The sequence below is a fragment of the Melospiza georgiana genome, chromosome 16 (genome assembly GCF_028018845.1).
Source record: "Melospiza georgiana isolate bMelGeo1 chromosome 16, bMelGeo1.pri, whole genome shotgun sequence".
In the NCBI taxonomy this organism is placed as follows: Eukaryota; Metazoa; Chordata; class Aves; order Passeriformes; family Passerellidae; genus Melospiza; species Melospiza georgiana.
The window spans coordinates 7,600,473-7,623,983 of NC_080445.1; the positions used below are offsets into that span (position 1 = coordinate 7,600,473).

A 23,511-nucleotide genomic window follows, 5' to 3' on the forward strand; every position below is an offset into this window, starting at 1 on the left:
CACGCTCCGGGGGGCTCTGGGATGGCGCTGGGCGGCGCCAGGGCCGCGGCCGGAGCAGCCGAGCGCCGAGAGCGCGATGGGGGCGGGCCCGCGGGAGCTTTGAAACGGCGGCAGCGCGCTGGGGCGGCGGAGCTGCCATGGCCACCAAGCGCCTGGCCAGGTGCGGGGCCGGGGCGCGACAGCGGTGTCCGGGCGCGGAGGGGCCGCGGCGGTGGCGGTGTTGCTGTTGCTGTTGGTGTCCGGGCTCGGGCTCGGAGGGGCCGCGGCGGTGTCGGGCGGCCCCTGAGCCCGGTCGGTGTTCGCGGGCGGCCGCTGAGCCCGGTCGGTGTCCGCAGGCGGCTGGGGCTGGCGCGGAGCAGCGCACGGACGCGGAGCGGGGCGCGGGCGGGCGCGGGGCAGCGCTTCGCCTTCCTGATCGTCCTGGACTTCGAGGCCACGTGCTGGGGAGACCGCGACCGGCGCGGGCCCGAGATCAGTGAGTGCGCCCAGCTGGCTCTGAACCTGTGGCGTCTTTGTGTGTCCTCCTTGTGTTGGGGTCTTCTTAACGCCTGGCGTTTCAGCCCCAGTATAATGGAATAATAGATACATAAATAATATAAGTGTGTGTATATATATTGTGCATATACATATATACATACATATATGAATCACAAAATATTCTGAACTGGAAGAGACCAACAGGGATTATCAACTCTAGCTCTTAAGCGAGTGATCTATACAGGGATAAAACCCACAACCTTGGCTTTATCAGCATCATGCTTGAACTCTATGCTCATACATATAAATAAATAAATAAATATTTTAAATCGCTATAAATTTAATAATATAAAATTTTATATATAAAAATTCTCAATAGTAAAAATTTAGATATATAAAAACTTAATATATATAAACATTTATATATAAAATTATAGAAATTAATTTTTATTTTAAATTTTATATATAAAATTATGTATATATATATATATATATAAATATATATATAAAATCTACTCGATTCTATAATATATATATATACACGAATATGTGTGATGGAATACCATCATGGAATATGTTGAGTTGGCAGAGACCCATATGAAAATGGTCTCATTCCTGTGAACAGTTTTAACCTTTCTGGCCTTGTGTTTTGGTTCTGTTTTGTTTGTTTTGTTTCTTCTTCTCCATGTTTGTTGCAGTTGAATTTCCAGCAGTCCTGTTAAACACCTCAACAGGAGCCATTGAATCTGAATTCCACATGTATGTGCAGCCCCAGGAGCATCCTATTCTCTCTGAATTCTGTAAAGAACTAACTGGCATAACACAGGTATAATTATGACTTAACATTGTTTTATAATTGTATAATTGCTGTTTACTGTTTTATTTAAAGAGGCTATAAAGAAATAAACCTCAAATGAATTTCAGTGAGTTCTAACTAACATGCTTCTTGTTCTGTTCCTTGAAGAATCAAGTGGACCAAGGGGTGCCTCTCAACATTTGCTTATCACAGTTTATGAAATGGATTCAGAAGATACAGAAGGAGAAGAAAATTATGTTCAGTACAGATAGTCAGAGTAATTCTACTTCAGAAGCAAAAGCGTGTACCTTTGTAACATGGACAGGTAAATAACATTTTCATTTGCTTTTTCTGCACAGTAGTAACATTAGGTGGCACTAGTGAGATTGTGTCATCACTTCTATGCAGCCAAAATCCTATTATTAGGTATTAAAAACATGGAATATTGGGATAAGACTGAAAATATGAAATCCACGGAATCCTGACATGTTTGCTGCATCTTTGACTCCAGGGTCTGACACTGCTACATTTTTCTACTTTTGAACTGTATGATCATTCTTAGTGTATCTAAATTAATTAGAGATCTTTAGATCATTGGGATCTCTGTCTGAAGTTAATTACTAATGGGGGTTTGCTTCTTCTGGTGTCCCATTGCAGCAACCCCAGTGTCTCCCTTGGACAGCCCTGTCACAGCCTGTGCCTCCTGCCATCCAGCAGCACAGGGTGCTGACAGTGTGTTGGTGCTGTGTCCCTTTATGTAGGTTTTTAGGCCACATAAAGGGACACACAGGCCACACTAGGTGGATTTTAGGCCCGTTCTGCAGTGGTGGGTTGACTGTGCTTCTCCCTGCACAGACTGGGACCTGGGTGTGTGTTTGCACTACGAGTGCAGGAGGAAGCAGCTGCGCAAACCCGACATTCTGAATTCCTGGATTGATCTCAAAGCGACCTACAGGGTGAGAGGATGGACAGACAAACATTTCTACCCACACTCACCTCAAAGGCTGACTGCACCTGGGCTTACAAGGCAATGCTCTGTGTCCCAGTGACCAGAGTAACCTGGCTTTATTTTGTGATGTTACTGCTCAATAACCAACTGCCCTAGAACTGTGTGAATTTGAATAGAAATCTTAATGCTAGGAAAAGATTGTTGTTTGATAAAAGAATGACAATTATGAGAATTTATGAGCTGCTCTTCCTTTCCTGACACGTTTTGCTGTCCTTGCTTCCTATCTTTTTTTGTTTTGTGTGCTTCTATTGCTGCCTTATATTGCTGTGTAGCAAGTTGTCATTATAGTCTGTTTGGAGGTACCTCACAGGTAGACAGCAGAATTAGGTCTCTAAAGACAAATAGTGTGAATATTCCCCCTTTGCAGTGATCAAATCAGATACTCATATTAGGAGCAAGAAGTAATACTCACTTTTTTCACTTACAAAAAATTCCATACCTATGCCAAATATATTCATGCCCATGCCTTTGATTGCATCTTAAGGTATTATTTATAGTTGTATTCTTCAATGCTGGTCTGTTAAGACTTTCATCAGTGTAAGTAAGCCATAGAGTGCAGACAAATGATTCCAGAGCTCAGACAGAATGGATTTACTTAAGACTGAGAGAAGGGATTCATATTTCTTTCCATTCTGATTTCTAACAGGGTAAGTAACTTATGGTTTTATCCCAAAATGCAGATACCCAACTTGCTTAATTTGCATTGTGAGATTTATTGTTTGCAAGGGGATATTTCTGAAATGGCTTTGCTTCACTAGGAAAAGGTTTTTAAATGCTTCATGTTAAGCACCTGCATTTCTCTCCTTAGGCCTTCTATAACAGAAAGCCTAAGGGGCTCAATGGGGCTTTGCAGGATTTGGGGATAGCTTTTGAAGGACGGGAACATTCTGGTAAGCATGATGATCCTCATTTTAATATATATATAAATATATGTATCTTATAAAGCTAAATTGTACTATTTAGCTCTAGTTAACCTAAAGCAGCTAGTCATTACTCTTGAGTAGTTACTACTGTTTCAGGTTATGCCATGTTCTGTCCAACAAGACAAGTTCTGTCCATCAAAACAAGAAAGGCAAAGTGCTCTGAGATCAGTTTGTTATTTCTAACCTCATCCTTCATTTCTGAAATCTCTTCTACTGCTATTGAATGTATGTTCATAAGACCAATTTCTGAATTGCTGGGATGCAAAAGAGGTTGAGAGAAGATAAAGAAACTTGATTTTACCTGATAGCTCTGGATATCCTGATAAAGTGAGAGAATTCCAACACAATATGTTTTTTTTTACTTGACTAATAAAAAGAGCAAGGATATTTAAAATTGTGCATAGATATTCAGCTCTATGGATAATCCTTCAGATGTTTCAGCACAGAGAATTATTTGGAATTTTCTACTTCCATTCCCTTTTTTGAACTAGATGACTAAGTGTCACAGTTCTGTAACTCCCTGTCATTCCTGTAAGGCTTACCTAGATTACCTTTTTCCAGTAATAAGAACGATTCCCAGTAGCAGTTAAACAGAAGCCATTAATATAACCATACTTTTGAAGGGTTGGATGATTCCCGGAACACTGCTCGTCTTGCTTGGAGGCTGATTTGTGATGGATGTGTGCTCAAAGTTACTAAATCTTTGGATAAGGTTAGTCACTACTTTGTATCTTCCTGTCTACTTGCTTTGTAGCCTGGAATACAGATGAAAGGTGAGCTATTCAAATAATAAACCCAGCATCCTGACTGTGATTTGGAAAGAACATCCTTAGGCTGATATGCTTATTAATTTTGTGCATTTATTCCCAAAATGTCTGGGTATTCACTTTCCAAAATCTGCTTTTGTTTACAGACTCCCTAGGCACATCAGAAGAGTAATTTAATTTCCAGAACACTGACTGTAAATGTCACTGACAAGACTCCACTGGGAAGTAAGAGCAGATCTGAAACATCTAGAGATGTTGAAACAAAACCTCTGGCTGAGAACAAACACAAGGGTATTGCTGGAAACAAGATAAATTCTAATCTCCAGGCTGGGGAGCAGCAGATCCCTTGCACTGATCCCTCTGCAGATGTCTGTGTTGTAGCCAGCAGCAGCTCAAGGACTGAATTCCATGCTCGATGCCAAAGCTCTTCAGCAGCATCTCCTGACAGGTTTCCTGTTCCCCTGGGTGTGGCACAGCCATGTCCCAGCCCTGCACCAGCAGGCATCCAGCAGGGACTGAGCACTGGGCAGCCTCTGAGGACAGCCAGGCCCAGCCTCCCAGCACAGGGCTCAGGGCTGGTGCTGGTCTCCACCACCATCCCCTCAGTCACTGTCTCCACTGGGGACATCAGCACCAGCTCTGAGTGCCTGTCTCTGCTGACAGACTGGGAAGATGTTGCTTTGATACCAGAATCTCAATATGAACAAAATCCAGACTCTGTTCAGCTCGAGGATGACTCAAGTACAAACAGTCTAATAACCGTGTCTGAAGAAGAAACTATTTCAAAACAATTGGCTGTGACAAGTTCAGATAATCAGAGTTTGGAGGAAAGTGTGGCACCCATGGAACCCCGGAGGTCTGTTGTTTACAAAAGTCCTGATACTACAATCTATAATATAGGGACAGTTCAAAGGCAGACTTCAAAATTTTCAGCTTTCAAGTTACCATCTGCAAAGGGAAATGCTGTTCCAGCACAATCAGCATTAACTGGAAATTACTCTACTCCGTTAGAGGCTCCTAAAAGAAAGCCAACTAGTCCAAGAACATGCCCACCAGCAAAAAAGCAGTCTTTTCATATATATCAAGAGAACACTTCCTCTTTTGATCACTCCTTACCTTTGAGAAGTTCAAACTTGCCCAGAGTATTTCCTGCAGTTCTGAACTCCACAGTAAATCTGAATGAGCCTGTGAGAGCTGTGAGAAATGGAAAATCAACTCCCCCTCTGTGTAACTGTGGCCGAAGAGCCAAAAAACTCTCTGTGTCAAATGCTGGCCCAAATCATGGCAGAGCATTTTATTGTTGTCCTGTTGGCAAGCAAGGAGGAAATAAGAAAAGTTGTGGATACTTCAAGTGGGAATATGCGCTTCTGAAAGAGAAATCTAGTGGTCTCACCTTTAATGCAGATGCTGTGACCTCTCTTGGAACTGTTCCTAGTAATTCAGAGAACTCTTCCAACAAAAAATATTGGTGTCTTAGACCCTCTATGAGAACTTGAGAATGGATACAATTTTTTGTCTGAATCCTAAACTCTCTAAGTTTCATGCTTAATGGAATCAGGACAGTCAAATGATGTAAGATATATATTCTCAGAATGGGACAAAAAGGACAGTTCTTGGTTGATATAAATAGAAAGGAAAGTTGCTCAAACACACAAAAATATCAGCAGATCATAAAGTAACTCCTTAATAAAGTGTGAGGGAACAGGCAAAACTATAAGTGCTAAAATTAGAGTATGAGCAGCTGTTGGTACAATTCTTGAATTTCTGTTTTATCATATATTTTAAATACTAGTCCAGTCCTTAAGATTTTATTTGCCCTTTTTTTCCTAAATATACTTGTAATGCCTACAACTTTTAAATTTTGAAACTTTTGAAAGATTTTAAAATCTCTTTACAAGATGTTGCACATCAAAAGTGATTCCTGAAGCAATAGTAGTCTTTTAAACTCTTACAGAGTTTTTTTATCCTTTAAGTAATAATAAAGATAAGATACTGATATTTCATTAAATGCTTTATTTAACACATTACTCTTGTGCTCTTGCCTCTCTGGGTTTCCCATTTCTTTTCTATCAGTGTCTGCTTTAGCTTGTAGTGCAACCCCTGGGACAGACAAATTATGGGAATCAGGTAAGGATGTATTCAACATATAAACGAAGAAGGATGTAGTGTAATGTCTCACTTTATATTACTGTGTAAATCTGCAATGTCTTTCTTTGTAAAAAATCCTGCAAAAAAACAGCAAGTACTTTTATTTTTTTCCCCACTTCTACCACAGTTTGCTTCCAATGGTGGTTTCCTTATATTGAATTTGGATCAACTGCCTTGGTCAGTTTTTTCCACAGATCAGAACCTGTAACAATTCTTACTCCTTTAATTGTCCAAGAAGCTTGAAAGCTACAGCAGGGAGAAGCGGCTCTTACGGACAGGGACGCACACAGGCATCTTCCTTTAGGAGCTACGCTGCGGGCCACAGCTGTTCCGTTAGCACATGTTCGCTATTTCTCCAAGCCTCCATTTACCTGTTCAAAGTTTCTGGTTTAGCCGGTCCCTCTGCGCCGTGACACCTTCGGGACTCGGACAGGGTGGAAGTGGCCGAAGCATCTCCGTGGAGCGCACGGACGCGGCGTTGCAGAGCTGGACCGAGGGCTGCTCCTCTCTCCTCAGCTGCGGAATTACTAACACAGATTTTAACTCTGGAACCGGAGCTCGGGGGAAGCGAAGGCATCAAGGGCTAGGAGTTTGCTGAGCGCGCCAACAGACTGCTCGCTACCCTGGGTCGGTGACCCGCGCTCCTTGCGGCTCGGGTCCCGCGGCTCGGTCCCGGCGGCTCGGCTCCCGGCGGCTCGGCTCCCGGCGGCTCAGTCCCGCGGCTCGGGTCCCGCGGCTCGGCTCCCGGCGGCTCGGTCCCGCGGCTCGGGTCCCGGCGTCTCGGTCCCGGCGGCTCGGTCCCGCGGTTCGCTCGGCGCTGCCCGCGGCCGCCGCTCCAGGCGCGGCGCTGTGCCGGGCGGGCGGGCGCGGGGCGGGCGCGGCGCTGACGCCATCGCGGCGGTGCTGGCGGAGCTGCCCGATGGCCGCGGCCGAGCCGGCGGCGCGGAAGCGGCGGCCCAAGGGGCACTTCGCGGCCGGGGCCGGCCGGGCCAAGCGGCCCCGCGGCGCCGGGCGGCAGCTGGAGGCCGGCATGCGCGGCATCCTCATCACCTGCAACATGAACGAGCGCAAGTGCGTGGGGGAGGCCTACAGCCTGCTGGGCGAGTACGGGGACCTGCTCTACGGGCCCGAGCAGGTGCGTGTGCTCGCGGACGGGCGGGCGGGCAGCGGCACCCCGAGGTATCGGCTCCCGCTGCGTGTGTGGAAGGAGCCGCGTGTGTGGGGAAGGAGCAAGGTGTGTATGGAAGGAGCCATGTGTGTGTGGAAGAGCCGCGTGTGTGTGGAAGGAGCCGCGTGTGTGCGCCATGCCCCCGAATGCCCCAGGTTCTTTCTGGGCGAGCCCCCTCCCAGCCCCGCTGCCGGCCCGGGCCGTGCCCTGTGTGGCGAGCCCAACGCAGGCTGTGAGCCGGGCATTGCTGCTCGGTGCTCACCAGCAAACGGTGCCTGTGTGAAGTTTTCAGATCACGAGGAGAGGCTGTCTGCAAGCGACAGGGAGGAGGATGAGGATGATGTCGAGGCTGCTCTGAAGAAGGAGGTTGGCCAGATCCGTGCCTCGACGGAGCAGAAGCTGCGGCGGTTCCAGTCGGTGGAGAGTGGTGCCAACAACGTGGTCTTCATCAGAACCCAGGGCATAGGTGGGGCTTCTGCTGATGCTGAGTAATGCTCTCAAAGTGTTAGTAAAAGGCCACAGAGTGTGGCTTCCAAGTAACGTGTATATCAAACAAATACCCTTCCCTTCGCCCATGCCACTGAATGTCATTGTTATTGAAGAAGCTAAAGGTAGAGGAAACTGCTATGACAAAACAATCTTTGATTTAGTTTTGGTATAGCAAAACAACTCTTTACATAAAGGGATTCGAGGCTGACAGCAGTGCAGCCAAGTTCCCAGCTTATTGTTTAGAAGGGGAAGAGGAGGGATAATGCTTTTTATTTGTTGCTCATACCCAACTGTTTTTCTTGTAGAACCTGAGAACCTGGTGCACCATATACTGAAGGATATGCACACCACTAAAAAGAAGAAAACAAGAGTCATTCTGCGCATGCTGCCCATTTCTGGGACTTGCAAAGCTTTTATGGAAGATATGAAAAAATACACAGAAACGTTTTTTGAGCCGTGGTTTAAAGCCCCTAACAAGGGTACTTTTCAGATTGTTTACAAAGCTCGTAATAACAGCCATATGAGTAGGGAAGAAGTAATTAAGGAACTGGCAGGTATGTATGGTTTTCACACAAAACAGAACAAGATTGCATGCGCAACATGGGTCAGACTATTAAAAGAGGTCATATTGGACATACACATTTTTTGTTGAATTCTAAAAGCTTCTCTAACACTTAAAAAAACTTGACATCAGTATTCCTTGTTGGTGTTGATGTCTTAAGAGACTATAAGCAGAAGAGAGAACAATGTTGATTATAATCTGCAGTATTAGTTATATGTGCTTTGAAATGACAGCTATTAGGCTTTCTCTCTGGATGCTGTATTGAAATAATGTTACTATTTCTCTTCAATATTTGTCTCATATAAAAGCTCCAGCTTAGTCAAGTATTTTACTGAATGGATAAAAATTAAGAGAGAGGAGGCAAGATCCCCCTCAGTTATAGCCAATTATTTTTGTAATTGCTTAAAATGGCAGAGCAGAGCAGGAGTCTCAAAATGTACCCCCAGTAGGACTGAAGTAACTGAACAATTATCTCACTGCAATTTCTGAGAAACAAGACATGCTTATGCTCTTAAACAGTTTTCCCAGTATCTTTTAAATTGCATCTTCTTTTACAGGAATTGTGGGCAGCCTCAACCCAGAAAACAAGGTTGATCTTAATAATCCACAATACACAATTGTGGTGGAAATAATAAAAACCGTCTGTTGCCTAAGTGTGGTGAGGGACTATGTTCTGTTCAGGAAATACAATCTGCAGGAGGTGGTGAAGAGCAACAAAGAAGATGCACAACAAAACCCATCAAGTGTGACAGAAGAACAGAATTCAGAGGTAGCTAAAGCAGAAACTGAGGAGCAGGAGAAGAGCTCTAAAGAAATAAAAGAAGAAAACAAGAATCAAAGTGAAATAGAATCTGAGCCCAAGGGGAATGATGCTCTGATAGTGTAGAAAATGTGATATAAGGGAAAGGTAAATGTAATCCAAACATATAAAAAAAGTTGCCCTAGAGTTCTGAAAGGGTATTGGAAAGAGGAGAGGGGTTTTGTTTTGAAGTCCTGGTTTTAAAATCCACAAGTGTAAGAATTTTAATGCTCGTTGCAGGTGGAACTGACATTTCAGCAGAGGTAAGGGTGCTCAAGAGTGCATCACCTTTCTGGTGAGGCTTGCTCTCCTCCTGCAGCTCTGTTCTACATTCCCTGTGCCTGGCACACAACGCAGGGGTCTGTGCATGTATGTGTAGATGTGGCCACCCTGACATGTATGGACTCTGCTTTGTTACATCTGGAGGCTACAGAAGCCAAAAGGCAGCACAGAGGCAGCTCTGAGCAATTACTGTCAGAGAGAGATCTGGAAAAGAGTTGGTTGCAGAGGATTTTGGGAAGGAAATGAGCTGACAGCTGCAGAACTTGGTAATATTTTTCTGTGTGAACAACAGAACGAGGTAAATCTGATAATTTGATGGAGGGATTTATACTTATATTTATATATATACACAGATATGCTGTCTTGACTTGAATGGAAAGAACTGTTACATATATAAATACTTGAATATTATGAGATGATTTAGAGTAAAAGATTGGACTGTTTTAGAACAATAGTATGGTGCAGGCATTGCAGATGGTTTTATCAAAAACTACATGTGTGTTTACATTAGCTGTGTATGCAGCACTTACTGATTTATAGTAAATGCTGTAATCACTGAATGGAATCCTTTTGAGTAATTTCCTGCAGATAGCCTTTTGCTGCTCTTTCCAAAGACTCAATCCTTGAGGGATTTTATAAAGTGTTTCTTGTTTAAATTTTTTTTCTTGAGTCTCAAAGTTTGAATTTAAATACTGATTGGAAGCTTCTTATGAAAGAAGCTCTCCATTATACCATACTAGGTAAGGGGAATTAAATTTTAATTTTTGGTACAGTTTTAACTTTTTGGTATTAATTTTGTTTCAGATTGAAGATAATGCTATTGTTGTGCTATTGTTGCAGTGGACTGTCCCTGTGACCCCTTAAAACCACCCAAAACCAGTGCAGCTGTAACTTGCTTTCCAACAGGGTTTTGAGTATGCCTCCTGTAGAACTTTCTAGCTTTAGTATTTCATTTCTAGCATAAAAGCCTGTGTGTTGCTAATGGGAAAAGACTTACCTTGAAGAACACAATTTGTTACTTCTCTTGGTTTAATGAAAAGGACATGTTCAAGTCTTTCATAATTTATATTTTCTTCTTCTGTCAAAATTGTTTCAGAAATTGGAAAATGAAGAAGACTTTTATTTCCCTAGTCCTGTCTCCATTGCAGCCCATTTATTAAAACTCTGCTTTCTTATCTCCTGTGGTGTTTGCTTTAAATTTTTGAAGATTTTTGTGTGTGGATTAAAACCATCAATGTCTGAGTTACACAAAGGAAAGAATCATCTGAGACCAGACACAAAGGCCAAGTGTCAGTGTTTATTGGTGGCTGATGTTGGTAATCATGACAGCCTGCTTGACTTCTAAGGACAAAACTCAGGGTAATAACTGGGATTTTTAGTTTTCTTTCCTCCTCTCTCTCACTGACCTGTCTGCCTACAGGGCTTACAGTTTACTTCTGATTTTTACAGTTTGCTCTTCTGAACGTTCATTGTTAAGACGTTAATTCCCTGGCTTTTCTGCTGTACCATCACTTTTGGGCTCAGTGGTTCCCTCAGGTGCTTCAGTGTTTGGAATTCAAACCTTCATGGACAAACCATAAGACATTATTATGATCTCCCTAACATAAAAAGCCAAATAATTGCTTTCACTGCCAGTACTGAGGAAAGATGTTACAGTGCCCAAACATCAGCTGAAGAGGTGAGACATTGATGGTGGAATGTGTGTACTTAATTTGTCCTGATGCTGACTTGAAACTCAGCGATGGTTTGAAACCCTGGCCCTGAGATTCACTCTTCCTCTTGTGCTAGATTAAAACCCAGATTGGTTTAGAGAAACTTGAAGATAATTTAAGAACAAGCCAATCTCACAGCCTCGGTGTTTTCCAGTACTGACTTGCCTTTCTTGAGGGTCACAGCTGTGTAATTAAAAATGAATTTACATGTAATTCAGTGCATTTATCATTTCAGTAGTGAAATACAGTAGGGGAGATCTTTAAGTAACACCAGTAACTCCCACTGATTGGAAGCAGCTGGTAATATCCTGTGCCCAAAAGAATCATGCTGCAAAATCCTTCCTGTATTATATTCCTATTCAAAGAGCAATCACCCTGTGGTTATGCCATCTTAAAACAGCTAATCCTGTAGTGGGCTTACAGCAGAACCAGGAAAATCCGAGATAAGTAACACTCTGCTGCTGCTTTTTTTTTTTTTTCTTTTTTTTCTGGTTCACAGGTGTTTTTATGCTCAATACAGCCTTTGCCATAGAGTTCAGCTACTGCTTACATCTTCTGAATCAAGTGCTGTAGCAGCATGGTGTGAAGTGCAGGGGCTACAGAGTGGTAACACGAAATGTGAGATGTGACCTAGCAGGGATGATCTAAACCTCTGCTGTTCCCATAACCTTGGAACAGCTTGACTGTTATGGAAATATCTCACAGTCTGAACTGACACCTCAGCCCAGGAAATCCTTGATTATATTTAATCCTGAAACTCTATGCAACCCAGTACTGGCTAGTCTGATCACCAACAATATTAAAAAACATTCTCACAAAATAATATTTGGCACAGAGTTACATATATTGTGGCTTTCAGTAAAAGCACTGCAGATAGAAAAAATAAGGACTAGTCAATTTTTCCCTTTTCTATCACCATTTTCAAGTACCTTTTCTCCCAGGTACATTTAAAGTTATAGAGAATATATTGCTTTAGAAATATTTCAAAGCAGCAGAACAGCAATGTGATCTTCCACCCTTATTCAGAAGGCTGTTCTCTTAAGACTGACAGGAATCAGGATGGAATACATAAAATGGAATACACAGAAGTCCAGGATGAGCATGTTCTGGTGAGGAGCTCAGCAGCAAAGAGCACCACTCTGTGTTTCTCAGTTTCTTCCTCTGAATGTTCCCAGAGATCATCTTTGACAGTTATTGAACAAACCCCCACTTGTCTGGACAGAGAAAAACAACACAACTTTGCAGTTTCATTACAAACTGTTCTCCTTTTCTGTAGCAAGCCTGCACATTTAAGTTTCAGGCTCTTTTTAGGATTTAGCTGGCAGACAGCACATCACTCCCAGTGCCCAACAAAAAGAGTAAGTTCTGTTTTAGAGAAACAAGGAATATCAGTTGGTTGACTCAGTAATTCCTCAAGGCAGTAGTGCAGGACAAACACACCCCCCTGAAAGTGAGCACAGCCTTGGTAGCACTGAGGGGCTCTGTGTGTTTGCTTGAAACCCTGGGCAGTGTGACAGAGCAAAGGCTCCTGCCCACACATCAAACAGAAATGCTTTGATTCACCAGATTGTTTCTTCCTTTTTTCCTGGCCAGGTTCAGGTAATCATTGCAGAACTGCAAGAACACGTTGTGAAGTCTGTCTGACCCAATGTGCAGACTGAGCAGGCTGTGCTGCAGCAGAGAAACCTCCTGAACAAGCCCTTCCCTGCTGGAATGAACAATTTGTGCCACTACCAGGGCTCAGGGAAAAAAGTCTAGCCAGGTCTGTTCAAAGCCCAGTGCAGACCAATACCAAAAACCTAGAAACGTGTTGCAGGATTATACTTTTAAATTTGCTTTACAATCAATTACTTTCAAAGTTCATAATTAGATTATATTTAAAAATGTATTACTTACGTGAAATAAATGTATTACTTTAAAAATCTGATTACTTCACTTCAAAGTAGCTTACTTTTCCAAAAAGTACTCACATTTGAAAACTGAATGCCCTTAAAAAGAATCAGATGCTGAAACTGTGAGCAAATCACATTTTTCAATGTTTTTTCGATTGCATTTAAAGATCTAATCTGATTTCTTGTTATTCTGTCCAAAAATGGATTACATTTAAAATATAACATTACATTTAAAATATCCAACATGCTTTCCTTCTGTTCTGACTGAATGAAGGAGAGAAAAATTAATCTCTCAGAACAAAGCTGTAATACAGGGAAAGGGAAGTTTAAAACCCTGCTACAGCCAGGTTTGAGTACAAGATTATTTTGTTCACTTTTCTTCTGGTAGAATCACATTAAACAAACGACTTGCTCCCATGGGGGATTTAATTTTTTACACTCACTAGAAGCCTGTGAGATTGTTTTTGAAGATAACTTTATTTTGGATTTTAAGGACTTTATTTGGATTGTAATTAACAAATTAGCAGCTGCTGAGCTCTGTTGCTCTGCCACAGCTGATGAAGCTCAGACAGTGATGATGAGTTCTGAATCTTAAATCTAACACTTGAGTGTGATGGCCAAACTTGGCAAATTACCCCTTCTCTTACTGATCTTTTCAATAACAAACCCTTTTCAAACAGATAAGCTTATGTACATTTCATTTATAAATTGTGTTTGTTTTTTATTCTTACTATTTAGACCTAGATCACGTATTAGCAGAAAAGTTGGTTTTATAGCAACAATCTGAAATCCTTTTAAATAACTAAACCCAAACTTATCTAAAGGCCAATCTGTTTTTCATTAAAGCTTAATTTCAAGTTTTGGCATTGTGGGAAAGGAAGTGAAGTTGTAGATCACTTATAAAATGCTCCTGCTCAATGAACTGGCTAAAATAACTGAAACAAAGTCACAAAAATCACAATCCAGAAAATCTGAAGGACCAAGTTCCAAACTCATTCTGGAAATGCATTAAGCATTTCAAGACATAAAACTAAATATTAACTTTCTTACCAATGCAAGCATAGCAGTTTTATGTGCCAACTGCATACAAACCCCATATATTTACATATACCATATATAGGTATATGTGCAACATTAAGCACATACTGTGAATTTCTACAACTAAATAATTTCTCATTATGCATAACAGCATCATCTAGTATTTCTCACATACCGAACATAATCTCAATTCCAATTTCATTTACCTCAGAGGGGTCTTAAAAGCAAAAGATGGGATCTTATGTTCATATCTATTTCAGAATACTTCCAGCCTTGCATTGAGAATTCCACTCCTGGCTTGTGCTTGGAAGAGACAAGACACTTGCAAAAGAAAAGATGTTCTCATCCTACCACCAAAAATGTGGATTTTGAACCTATCCAATAAAGCTGCTTACCCCCATCTGTAACAATGCATTTTTAGGACTTTTACTGCCACTATCCAGTGGCACCAGAAAAGATGTTCTTTTCCAACCTCTTCATAATGTTGCATTTTTGGAACCCATATAGTGATCATACCAGTCATCACGTCCTTTCCATAAGCTTTGGATGTCAGGATAAACTCTCAGGAAATAGTGAATCAAAATATATTTGATGTAAAATACCTTTTCAAATGTGGGCATTATATTTTTTATTGTCTCTCAAGAATAACATCAAATAGAAGCTGGACTGCAAGAGGGATGGTGAGGAAGTATCAAAGGGAAAGGCTATTGAAGTTGTCTATTGAAAATTGTATTTTTCACCCAGAATAATACAATTCAGTCAGGTACTGACATTGGAAACTCAGCAAGCAGGCACAAATATTACATCTTGATGTTACCTGTAGTTTTTTTAAATGCTCAGGCACTTAACAAAAAGAGATCAGAATGATGGCAGCTATAGTTGTGAAATGTTTATAGTGCTAATGGAATGGAAGAAGTTCTGTTAAATTCCAAACAATGCTATATCCGTCCCCACTCTTTGTCTCTTAACTCATTCCTCTTGATCTTCCCAGTGACTGTCTTTGGCAGCTCTTTGACAAATTCCACCTAGATAAAATAAAGAGAGAAGGCAATGCAGCATGTTCTGCAGAGCTGGTTTTCCAAAACTCTCCAAGCATATGTGGAAAACTGAGAGGGCTCCCATCAGTAAGAGCTGCCTGCCTCAAATCCAAGCCAAACCAAAGAGCACATTGTGCCACTTGTGAAACCATCTCTGGGGCTGCCTAGATGGCCAAACATCTGCACAGCTGCCTCTCAGCTGCCCAAACATCTGCACAGCTGCCTCTCAGCTGGCCAACCATCTGTACAGCAGCCTCTCAGCTGGCCAAACTGAGTGCAGTAACTCACAGCAGAAAGGCAAATGCCTGAATGGTATCAGAGGTCAGAGATGAATGACAAAAAGAAGAAATAAAAGGATATTACAGCCCCAAAGTCTTTAATGGTTCTTAGGTCTGTGAGCTCTGCTCAAGTTAGCCAAGGCATTGCAGTAGATCTTTTCCTGTGGTGCTGGGATTACCAAGAAACACCAAGTGTATCCTCTTGGCCTTGTGTCAGTTTATTAATTGTGATGATCAGTAGATAAAAACTTATTTAGATTCAGTCATATGCTACCTTAAAGGCATTGGAAGTGCTTGTTTGAAGGTTAAACACAAAATGGAGAATGGAGAATTATGATTGTGAGTCTGACTTAGAACATGGAGATCTGACTGGGATATACAAAACCTAGAAAATTCTGAGAAGTTTGAACAAGTACTTTACACAAACTCATGAAAAACATTCTAAACTAATGTTATTTAGGAAAGGTCTTCTGGAGCCAGTGAAATGAATCTTCACTGCTGTCTCTTTCAAGTGAATCATGAAAATCTAAATGGTAATTCTCCTGAGATTTAGGGAAGGGTACCCTGTTTTAAAATTTCTTCTCAGAAATATTTACCTTTCTAGGATATTTATATGGAGCAGTAGTTTTCTTAACATGGTCCTGCAAGTCACGAGTTAAGCTCTTCAGGTCAGTGGATGGAAAGGTTGGGGACAGAACCACAAATGCTTTCACAACCTGTAAGGTAAAATTAACAAAAGATACCTGACACCATCTTTATTTAAGGGCTGATATGCAGTTACCAGAGAGCAGCACTGCTCAGAGTCACAACAGTCATGAGGAACAGAGAAACCAGCACAGGATAAGAAATGATTGTGCCAGCTTCTGCATGTGTATGTGCAGAAGGGAAAGTTCAAAGGACAGTTTTTGTGCCCTCATTACAAATAAGACCCTTTTCCCTTCTCAGCAGCAGCCAAGAGGAAGGGGCAGTAAAATGTGTCTCTGTGGAGTTCTCTCTGAAGCTAAGGGACATTTTGTTTCTCTCTGAAGTTCAAACTAAGGACAGTAAGCACTGTTATCCTGACACAGGACTGTGCATTTACCACACCTGCAGCCCATGTCTAGTTCTCAGGCAAGTGCAGTAGAACTTTGGCTACACCAAGAGTCATAAATGGCAATTTAATTGTATAGACAAATGCTTAAGAACAAGGGCAAAGTAAACATCACAGTAGTGTTCTCCACAGAGAAGACCTTGGGATGAAAAAAAACTCAGAAGAACAAAGGCATGTAAATGGGAAGGGATTTTGCTTGTCAGCCCCACTAGGGTTATCCATGATGGAAGTAGGTGTGGTGCTCAGGGACATGGTGTATTTGTGGACCTGACAGTGGTGGCTTCATGGCTGGACTCAATGATCTCAGAGGTATTTTCCAACCTAACCAATTCCATGATTCTAAGAAGACATTATTGCCTTAGAGCTTTAAGTTTTTCAATAAAGTAGAAATTCCTTGATATCATTGCATATTTGGACAAATGCACTGCTTTCCCCCTCCATTCAGCATCCTTACCTCTCCTCTGAGGGGGTCTGGGCTGCTGACAACAGCTGTTTCTACCACAGCTGGGTGCTCTATCAGGGCACTCTCTACTTCAAATGGCCCGATGCGATACCTAGGTCAGGGAAAAGAAAAATGAGGTTTGGCTCTTGCTTTTTGTCTGGAAAAAACAGTACCAAAAGTTTTTAAATTTTCATGTTGAGGAAAAAAAAACCAATGCCACAACAAATCAATAACCAGCTATACAAGTTTTAGGCAATATAGGAGAGCTGGCTAGGTTAGAAGTAGGAGCATTTCATAGTGGTGTTTGTGGCAGAGGACTGCTGGGGCTGTGGGTACTTCTCCATCTGTCCCCTCTCCTTGGGGCTCTTAGGCTGGAGCTCCATCCCACCCTGTGGCTGGGGTCTGCAGCAGCAGCCTGTGCCATGTTATGGGATCACATCATACCATATCAAGTTCTTTCCTTTCAACATGTTAAAAATAAATTGTTTCAAAAGCTCTTTGAATCCAATAGAAGTTGCTTAAATTTTTGTCAAAAAATAAACTAGATAAACATTCCCCCTTTGCCAACTGAAGTCTTCATTCTTTGTTGAAACACACGAGATGTTGCAGGGGAAATGGATACAGTGTCATCACAGAGACGATACTCCAGGTCTGTGAAAAGCTAATAATAACAGCAAGTATTCCAAAATCAAGAAGTCAATACATTCCTGTCACAGGATTATGATGCCAGAAGCTCACATGTAAGAATACACAACACAACATGTGAGGATATACAATGGCAGGTTTGGAATGGGTGTGTGCAGACTGACCCTGAAGAAATGATGATGTCATCGTCTCTGCCAATAAACTGGAAATATCCCTCTTCATCCATAGTCCCTCTATCTCCAGTGACATAAAAATCCCCACGTTCACTTTCTGCAGTTTTCTTAGGGTTGTCCTTAAAGTGGTTTACAAGCAGTAGTTTAGATTTTGAGCATGCATTTGCTATACATTATGCTATAACATACATAACAAGTGCACTGCAACTTAATGTTTCAGTCAAGGATGTACTGATATTGCTATAAGATACAATAAAATAGGTTTAAAATAATTTCTATTCTTTAAGAAAAAAATTAACTTGATCCTAAATTATTTTCTTTCATCTTCTAACACCCACCAATTCAAATAAACAAATTAGTCAGGTAATAAATAATAAAATGGTGAAAAATGTCCAGCCTTTAGGACCACTATGTAATTGGGGAGCTTTTGGGGAGATTGGTAGTGGTGGTAAGGAATAAAATAAAGTTCTTACTAAATATTCAGAGAAAAAACCAAGTGGCCTTATAGGTTTGCTTCTGATAGCAATTTCCCCCTGTTGTCCTGGAGGCAGGATATTGGCATTTTTGTCTATGATCTAGAACGAAAAACAGTTCTCATTTTAGTCCAATGGAAAAACAAACTCCAAACACAAATCCAACCAAACAAAATTCCCCCATGACAGAATCTAAAGAGCAGTCAACAAACCTGAACATCATAAAGGGGAGCTGCTTTCCCCATTGATCCAGGTTTAATCTTCATTCCTTTAGAAACAGAGCAGATTACTCCCTGTAAAAAATCAAAATCAAACCAAAGATTTTCAGAAGAAAAGTGCTACATTCCCACTTAATTCAAAAATGTAGTTTCTAGATTAATTCTAAAGTAAGGAATTAAGATTTATAGGATCCTATATGTCAGTGCTGTATGGTAAGTATAAACAAAATCATAAAACTCCCTGAAATAATCCTGTTCCCAATCTCTGTGAAAAATTCCTGTCTTCTGCTAACCAGTCTTCTTCCCTTAGATTCAAACTCTGCCCTCTTGACTGACACTGTTACTTGGAATTAGCTTAAGGACATTTGTGGAAATATTACAGCACATTCCCTCCCAAACCCTCACGTTCCTGGCAGGTTCTGTGAGGAGAGTCATGAGAGGGAGTTCTTTCAGGGGTTACCAGGGAAGGGAATTACTGAAACATTCACTGGAATGTGAAGGAGGAAACAGAATGTGTTCTTAGAGCAAACATTACAGCAAAAAGAAATTCCAGAGATTTAATAGGCCATTGTCTCTACAGATGTACCATTTCAGTCTGGCCATACACTTCATGGATGTCCAGCCCAGTGTAGCTCTTCCACTGCTCCATGACTTCTGGGTTGAGTGGTTCCCCTCCACTTATGCAGTACTTCAGGCTCAGGAATTTGTATCTTCACAGGGAGTTAAAAACAAGAAAGGCAATACTTAAATCTAGAGGGGGAGACCAGGAGCAGGCAAGGGTGAACACCATGGGAGAGCTGTTTACTGGGAGAGTTAGTGCCACAAAGTGGGGAAATCAGAGGGGCCCTGCTCCTTCTGCTCTCAATACAACAAGGATATCACTCTGTGCTCAACACTCTCCATAAGTAGCAGTCAGACTTAAACATGTGAAAAATAAAATTTTTGCTGAAGTCAGCTGGGATTATAAATAAGCCAATACTGCTCTGCTGAGCCAGGGCCCTGATTGCTGACCCTCTGCAAAAGGCCAAGCAAGAAAGTTCAAAAAGGAAGGAAGGAACAATGACAGGCAGTGAGAACTGGAACAGGGGGTGAGGTACAACTGCCACAACAAATAATTCCCTCACAGTTATGCTGACATGCATTTTCTAGGATGAAGTCCTTCCCAAAGTCTGAACAATTAATGTGGTAGACAAAAATTATGACAAAGTATTTAACAGACTCTCAGTTTCATACTCACAAGTACAGTAGCGTAAGTCTCAAATTTATGAGGGAAAACATCAAGTTTCTCTGATCAAAAACCTCAGCAAAACTCAAATTTTGCATGATGGTCAAGGATTCTCATCAAGGATATTTTCAACTAAATTATTGCCCTAGTTTGGGTCAAGCAGTTAGATATATGAGATGACTAATTTAGTTAGGATAAATTAAACATTACTAAATAATTTTTTTACATACTTGGACAGATCATTTTGCACCAGCATGCGGAACAGTGTTGGAGCACCGACCAGGGCATCAATTGGGAATCTGCAGAGAGTCTAGAGGGTTAAACAATAAGAAGGACATGTGAAGCACTAGAGTGAATGGCAGGCATTTAATGCTGTGTTTGGATGAGTTTTGTTCACGTGCTCACCAGCTATGAGCAAAATGTATGAATGGATTGCATGTTTGTTCCCTTCTGTATACAATAAAAAATGAAAGTAGGGCTTTACACAACAAATACAATATCTCAAACACAACTCCCATGAAATCTGTGGATGCTCTCAAGAATTGTTTTTGGCATGCCTTCTGCAGATGAATACATTTCCATGAGTTTTTCCCTTACATTTAGGATAACTTCTGAGTCAGTCTGTGGTAGGTTATGTATAAAGACACATGATCCAAAAACCCAAGGATCAAAAAAAGATGCTATTGAAGTTAGTATCCATCCTGTGTCTGCAGTGTTCCATATCATTTGAGAGGGAGTCAAATCCAACCAGTACCTGATAGAGAAAAAAAAAAAAAAGTAAAAATAAAATATACCCAGAAAGAGGGTAAGAGATATTAATTGGAAGATTGAGACACTGGGGTGATCCTAGTCCCTAGAAATTTGATGGAGTTTTTACTCTGATTTCAAAGGGAGAAAGGCTGGGGATGTACACTGGTATTTCTTATTCAGTACTTTTTTACAATAGCTATACTATGCAGCTTCAATTATCTTATGTTCAACCAGGCTTAACTCTTCCATACCTTTCACTTAAAAGGGGTCTGAAACCAAGACTGCCCTGGGAATGTTGAGTCATCTTTGGAGAACCTGTAGTTCCACTGGTAAAGAAGATCATCATTGGGTCTTGAATCCTTGTTTTGATGCAGGAATGGTCAGCAGATTGATTTCTGTAAAAAGGAGAATGGAATTAAAATTTCAATGGTTGCAGTTGATGTAAATGAGCGCTTGTGGGAACAGGTCTGCTCTGTCCTTGTGACTGCAGTGGCACTCAGTCACACTCACTGGTACAGCTCAGTGAAGTTCAGCCATCCCTCCCTGCTGCCTTTGGACACCATCAGCTTGGTTTTCAGGAGCTGGCACTGGGATGCCACCGAGTCCACTGCAGGAGCCAGTTTGTCAGTGGTAACGATGCACGCGGCCTTGGATGCCTGGAGTCGGTACAGTATGTCCTTGGCTGATAACTGGGATGTTCCTGGGATTATGACAATTCCTGGAAGACAGATAAAGTTAGTGTTGGTGTTTTTCTATGTCTGATTCTTTTCTAAGAACGTAAGCTATTAAATATTCCCAAACTGATCTCTGATACAGATTTGCCCTGGTGTTCTCCAGCCAAACACTTAGATTAGATTAATGCAGATGTCTGTACTCTCCTGTCAGGAATGAAATGTGGACCTGCCTGGTGGCTTCCATGGCTCTTCCCTGCCTTCTGGCATCTTCTTGCCCACTGCATGAGCTACTTCTCCTATGGCCCCTGGTGAAAACCCTTCAGGACTGCCTGGCAGCCAGTCCACTCACTGGATTATTACACTATTTTTCCTTGATAAACCATATCCATTCTTGATCTTCTCAACTGATTTGCAATGACCATTTGACCTCACTGACCTGCTCTCATACAAGCCACCTTGACCAGCCACCATTCTGGAATTCGTGGTAGGATCAGGATAAGCCTGTCTCCCTTCTGCAGTCCACATTCTTTAGTCAGTACATTGGCCACTTTCCGAGACAGGAACCCCAGCTCCTCAAAGCTCCACTTCACTTCTTCTCCTTCACCATTTACCCACCAGAAAGCAGGGTTTGGTGGTCGCTTTCCAGCCTATGAAACATAGGAATTTAAACATAAAAGATTTTCTTCTGAAAGACCATGAAATAATAATGCACAGACATCTGCAAATTACGGAAGATCTGAGTATTTGACATAGCTGGCATATTAGCTATTTTTTTTCTTGTCCCTAAAGGATCAGGATTTGCTGTTCATCAAGCTCAGTTATTCCCAATAGATTCTCCTTTCCTGAACTTGAAATGTTTACCAGCCTAATTGTCTCCAGACCCAAGTCCTAGTCTGGATCCTATTTCAGTTTAACCCTTTCACTGTGCATTAATGGTCCTACAAAATAACAATAAATAAAGCAAGAAACAATGAACTTTTGTATAATTTCCTAATGCAAATTTTACTTGGCAACTGATTGCTTTTATAAAGAAGAAGTTCCAGCTTATTTCAAATGAAATTTAAAATTAAAGTATTTCATTGGCACAACAGAAGATCACCTACCTTTTCAATCTCAGACCATTTGTCCAGTACATCACTTGCAAAGTTAAAATACTTTGGTATTTCCTGTTTGCCCTGTCTGATGGACTCATACTGGGAATATACATCAGAGGAAAGCAGCCTGGGATGTCCAAGGAAAGTCCTGTTAGGAGGCTTCAGAGTCCACAAGAGTTTTAGTTTCTGTAACTTCAACAGCAGCTTCATGGCTGAAGACTATGTGTCTAGATGCTGTACACTATATAAGAATTGTTGCTATGAATCCTGCAATAACAAACAAACAAAAACCAAACCAGCAAAAAAAAAAAAAGAAAAATAATATTGAGATTATCCAAAGACAATCCAGTTATGAATTAATGAGTTCTTCATTAAAGTCACTTGGCTAGTCAGAACCAGACTGATGATTTTAACATGCTAATTAAATGTAAAGTTCCCTATCCTCCTTCCTCATATTTTTAATTTTTAAATTAATTGCCCACAACTCTCCATAGTAAAACAAAACATCACATATTATTCTTTACATTAGAAGAATATTCCTGCTTCATACATGCAGTATCTGATTCTCAATTCCTTTTTCTTTTCCGCTTGTTTCCAAACCAATTCCATCAAAAATCTCAATGCTTTAGCCCCAGCAGTTGCTGACTGATCCATCCATTCTCCACATCAATCCCAAGAGCCTTCACTTTATTCTGTGGGCCCTAAGTTTGAGATAGAGACTTTTCTACTCATTTTCCTTGCCTGCCTGCTGTGGTCAGGAGAGATCAGGAGCTGCAGGGGGAGATCCTCTTCATTCATTTCACTCACCTGCTAGGACATGTTTCCCATAAGAGGCACTGTAAGATCAGCTGTTCCCTGGAGATGTGAAACCTGGAAACTCTTTCAAAAAGGTTTTGGAGTGAAACTCTTCTGACTTTATTGCTCACCTCTTCTGGAGTAATGAGAACAGAATGTGGCACAAAACAGACCAAGCAGCAAAATTCTTCCTGTGGAGTAACTTTTCTCGTGTAATCATTTACAACATTGTTAATTGTGCATCATTTGCACCTTAACCTAGAGCATTTTGGGTCTTCTTTTGCCTCAACTTTAACCATTTAAGTACATCACAAATTCATCATAATGAAGAGAAGAATTAAAAAGAAATTGTTTTTCGTCCCACTCTGAAAGAGTTTGAGAATGGTGCAGTGGTAGTTATTGACAAGAATATATTAATGTGCTGCTGATAGCCACCACAGGACAAAGATTATTTTTATTAATTTCTCTTTTAATTTTATGTCTCTAAGAGTTGTAGTTACACTTTGTTTGAGTGTTGTCGACTTTTTCTTCCGCAGTTTGTTTTTTGTCATGTTT

The 23,511-nt window shown here is 41.3% G+C and overlaps 3 protein-coding genes across 3 annotated transcripts; 2 read left to right on the forward strand and 1 right to left on the reverse strand.

Annotated features, from left to right (window-relative positions):
* Positions 1–76: 76 nt before the first annotated feature.
* On the forward strand, positions 77–5,468 carry ERI2 (ERI1 exoribonuclease family member 2). Its single transcript, XM_058035845.1, has 8 exons — positions 77–160; positions 336–475; positions 1,176–1,303; positions 1,442–1,598; positions 2,129–2,229; positions 3,091–3,172; positions 3,829–3,917; positions 4,128–5,468. Exons 1-8 carry the CDS (start codon positions 138–140, stop codon positions 5,466–5,468), a joined length of 2,061 nt encoding a protein of 686 aa, XP_057891828.1. The 5' UTR covers positions 77–137.
* A 1,571-nt stretch (positions 5,469–7,039) lies between these two features.
* On the forward strand, positions 7,040–10,618 carry THUMPD1 (THUMP domain containing 1). The gene is made up of 4 exons (XM_058035496.1): positions 7,040–7,255; positions 7,574–7,754; positions 8,083–8,331; positions 8,897–10,618. Exons 1-4 carry the CDS (start codon positions 7,040–7,042, stop codon positions 9,223–9,225), a joined length of 975 nt encoding a protein of 324 aa, XP_057891479.1. The 3' UTR covers positions 9,226–10,618.
* Positions 10,619–15,000: 4,382 nt separating this feature from the next.
* LOC131090302 (acyl-coenzyme A synthetase ACSM4, mitochondrial-like) lies at positions 15,001–22,371 on the reverse strand. Its single transcript, XM_058035590.1, has 13 exons — positions 22,171–22,371; positions 21,504–21,714; positions 20,904–21,111; positions 20,645–20,788; positions 20,241–20,397; positions 19,874–19,953; positions 19,005–19,128; positions 18,413–18,493; positions 18,201–18,302; positions 17,719–17,846; positions 16,922–17,021; positions 15,974–16,093; positions 15,001–15,087 (listed from the first exon to the last, which is right to left on the reverse strand). The coding sequence occupies exons 1-13, from the start codon at positions 22,369–22,371 to the stop codon at positions 15,001–15,003; spliced, it is 1,743 nt and encodes a 580-aa protein (XP_057891573.1).
* Between the last annotated feature and the right edge of the window lie 1,140 nt (positions 22,372–23,511).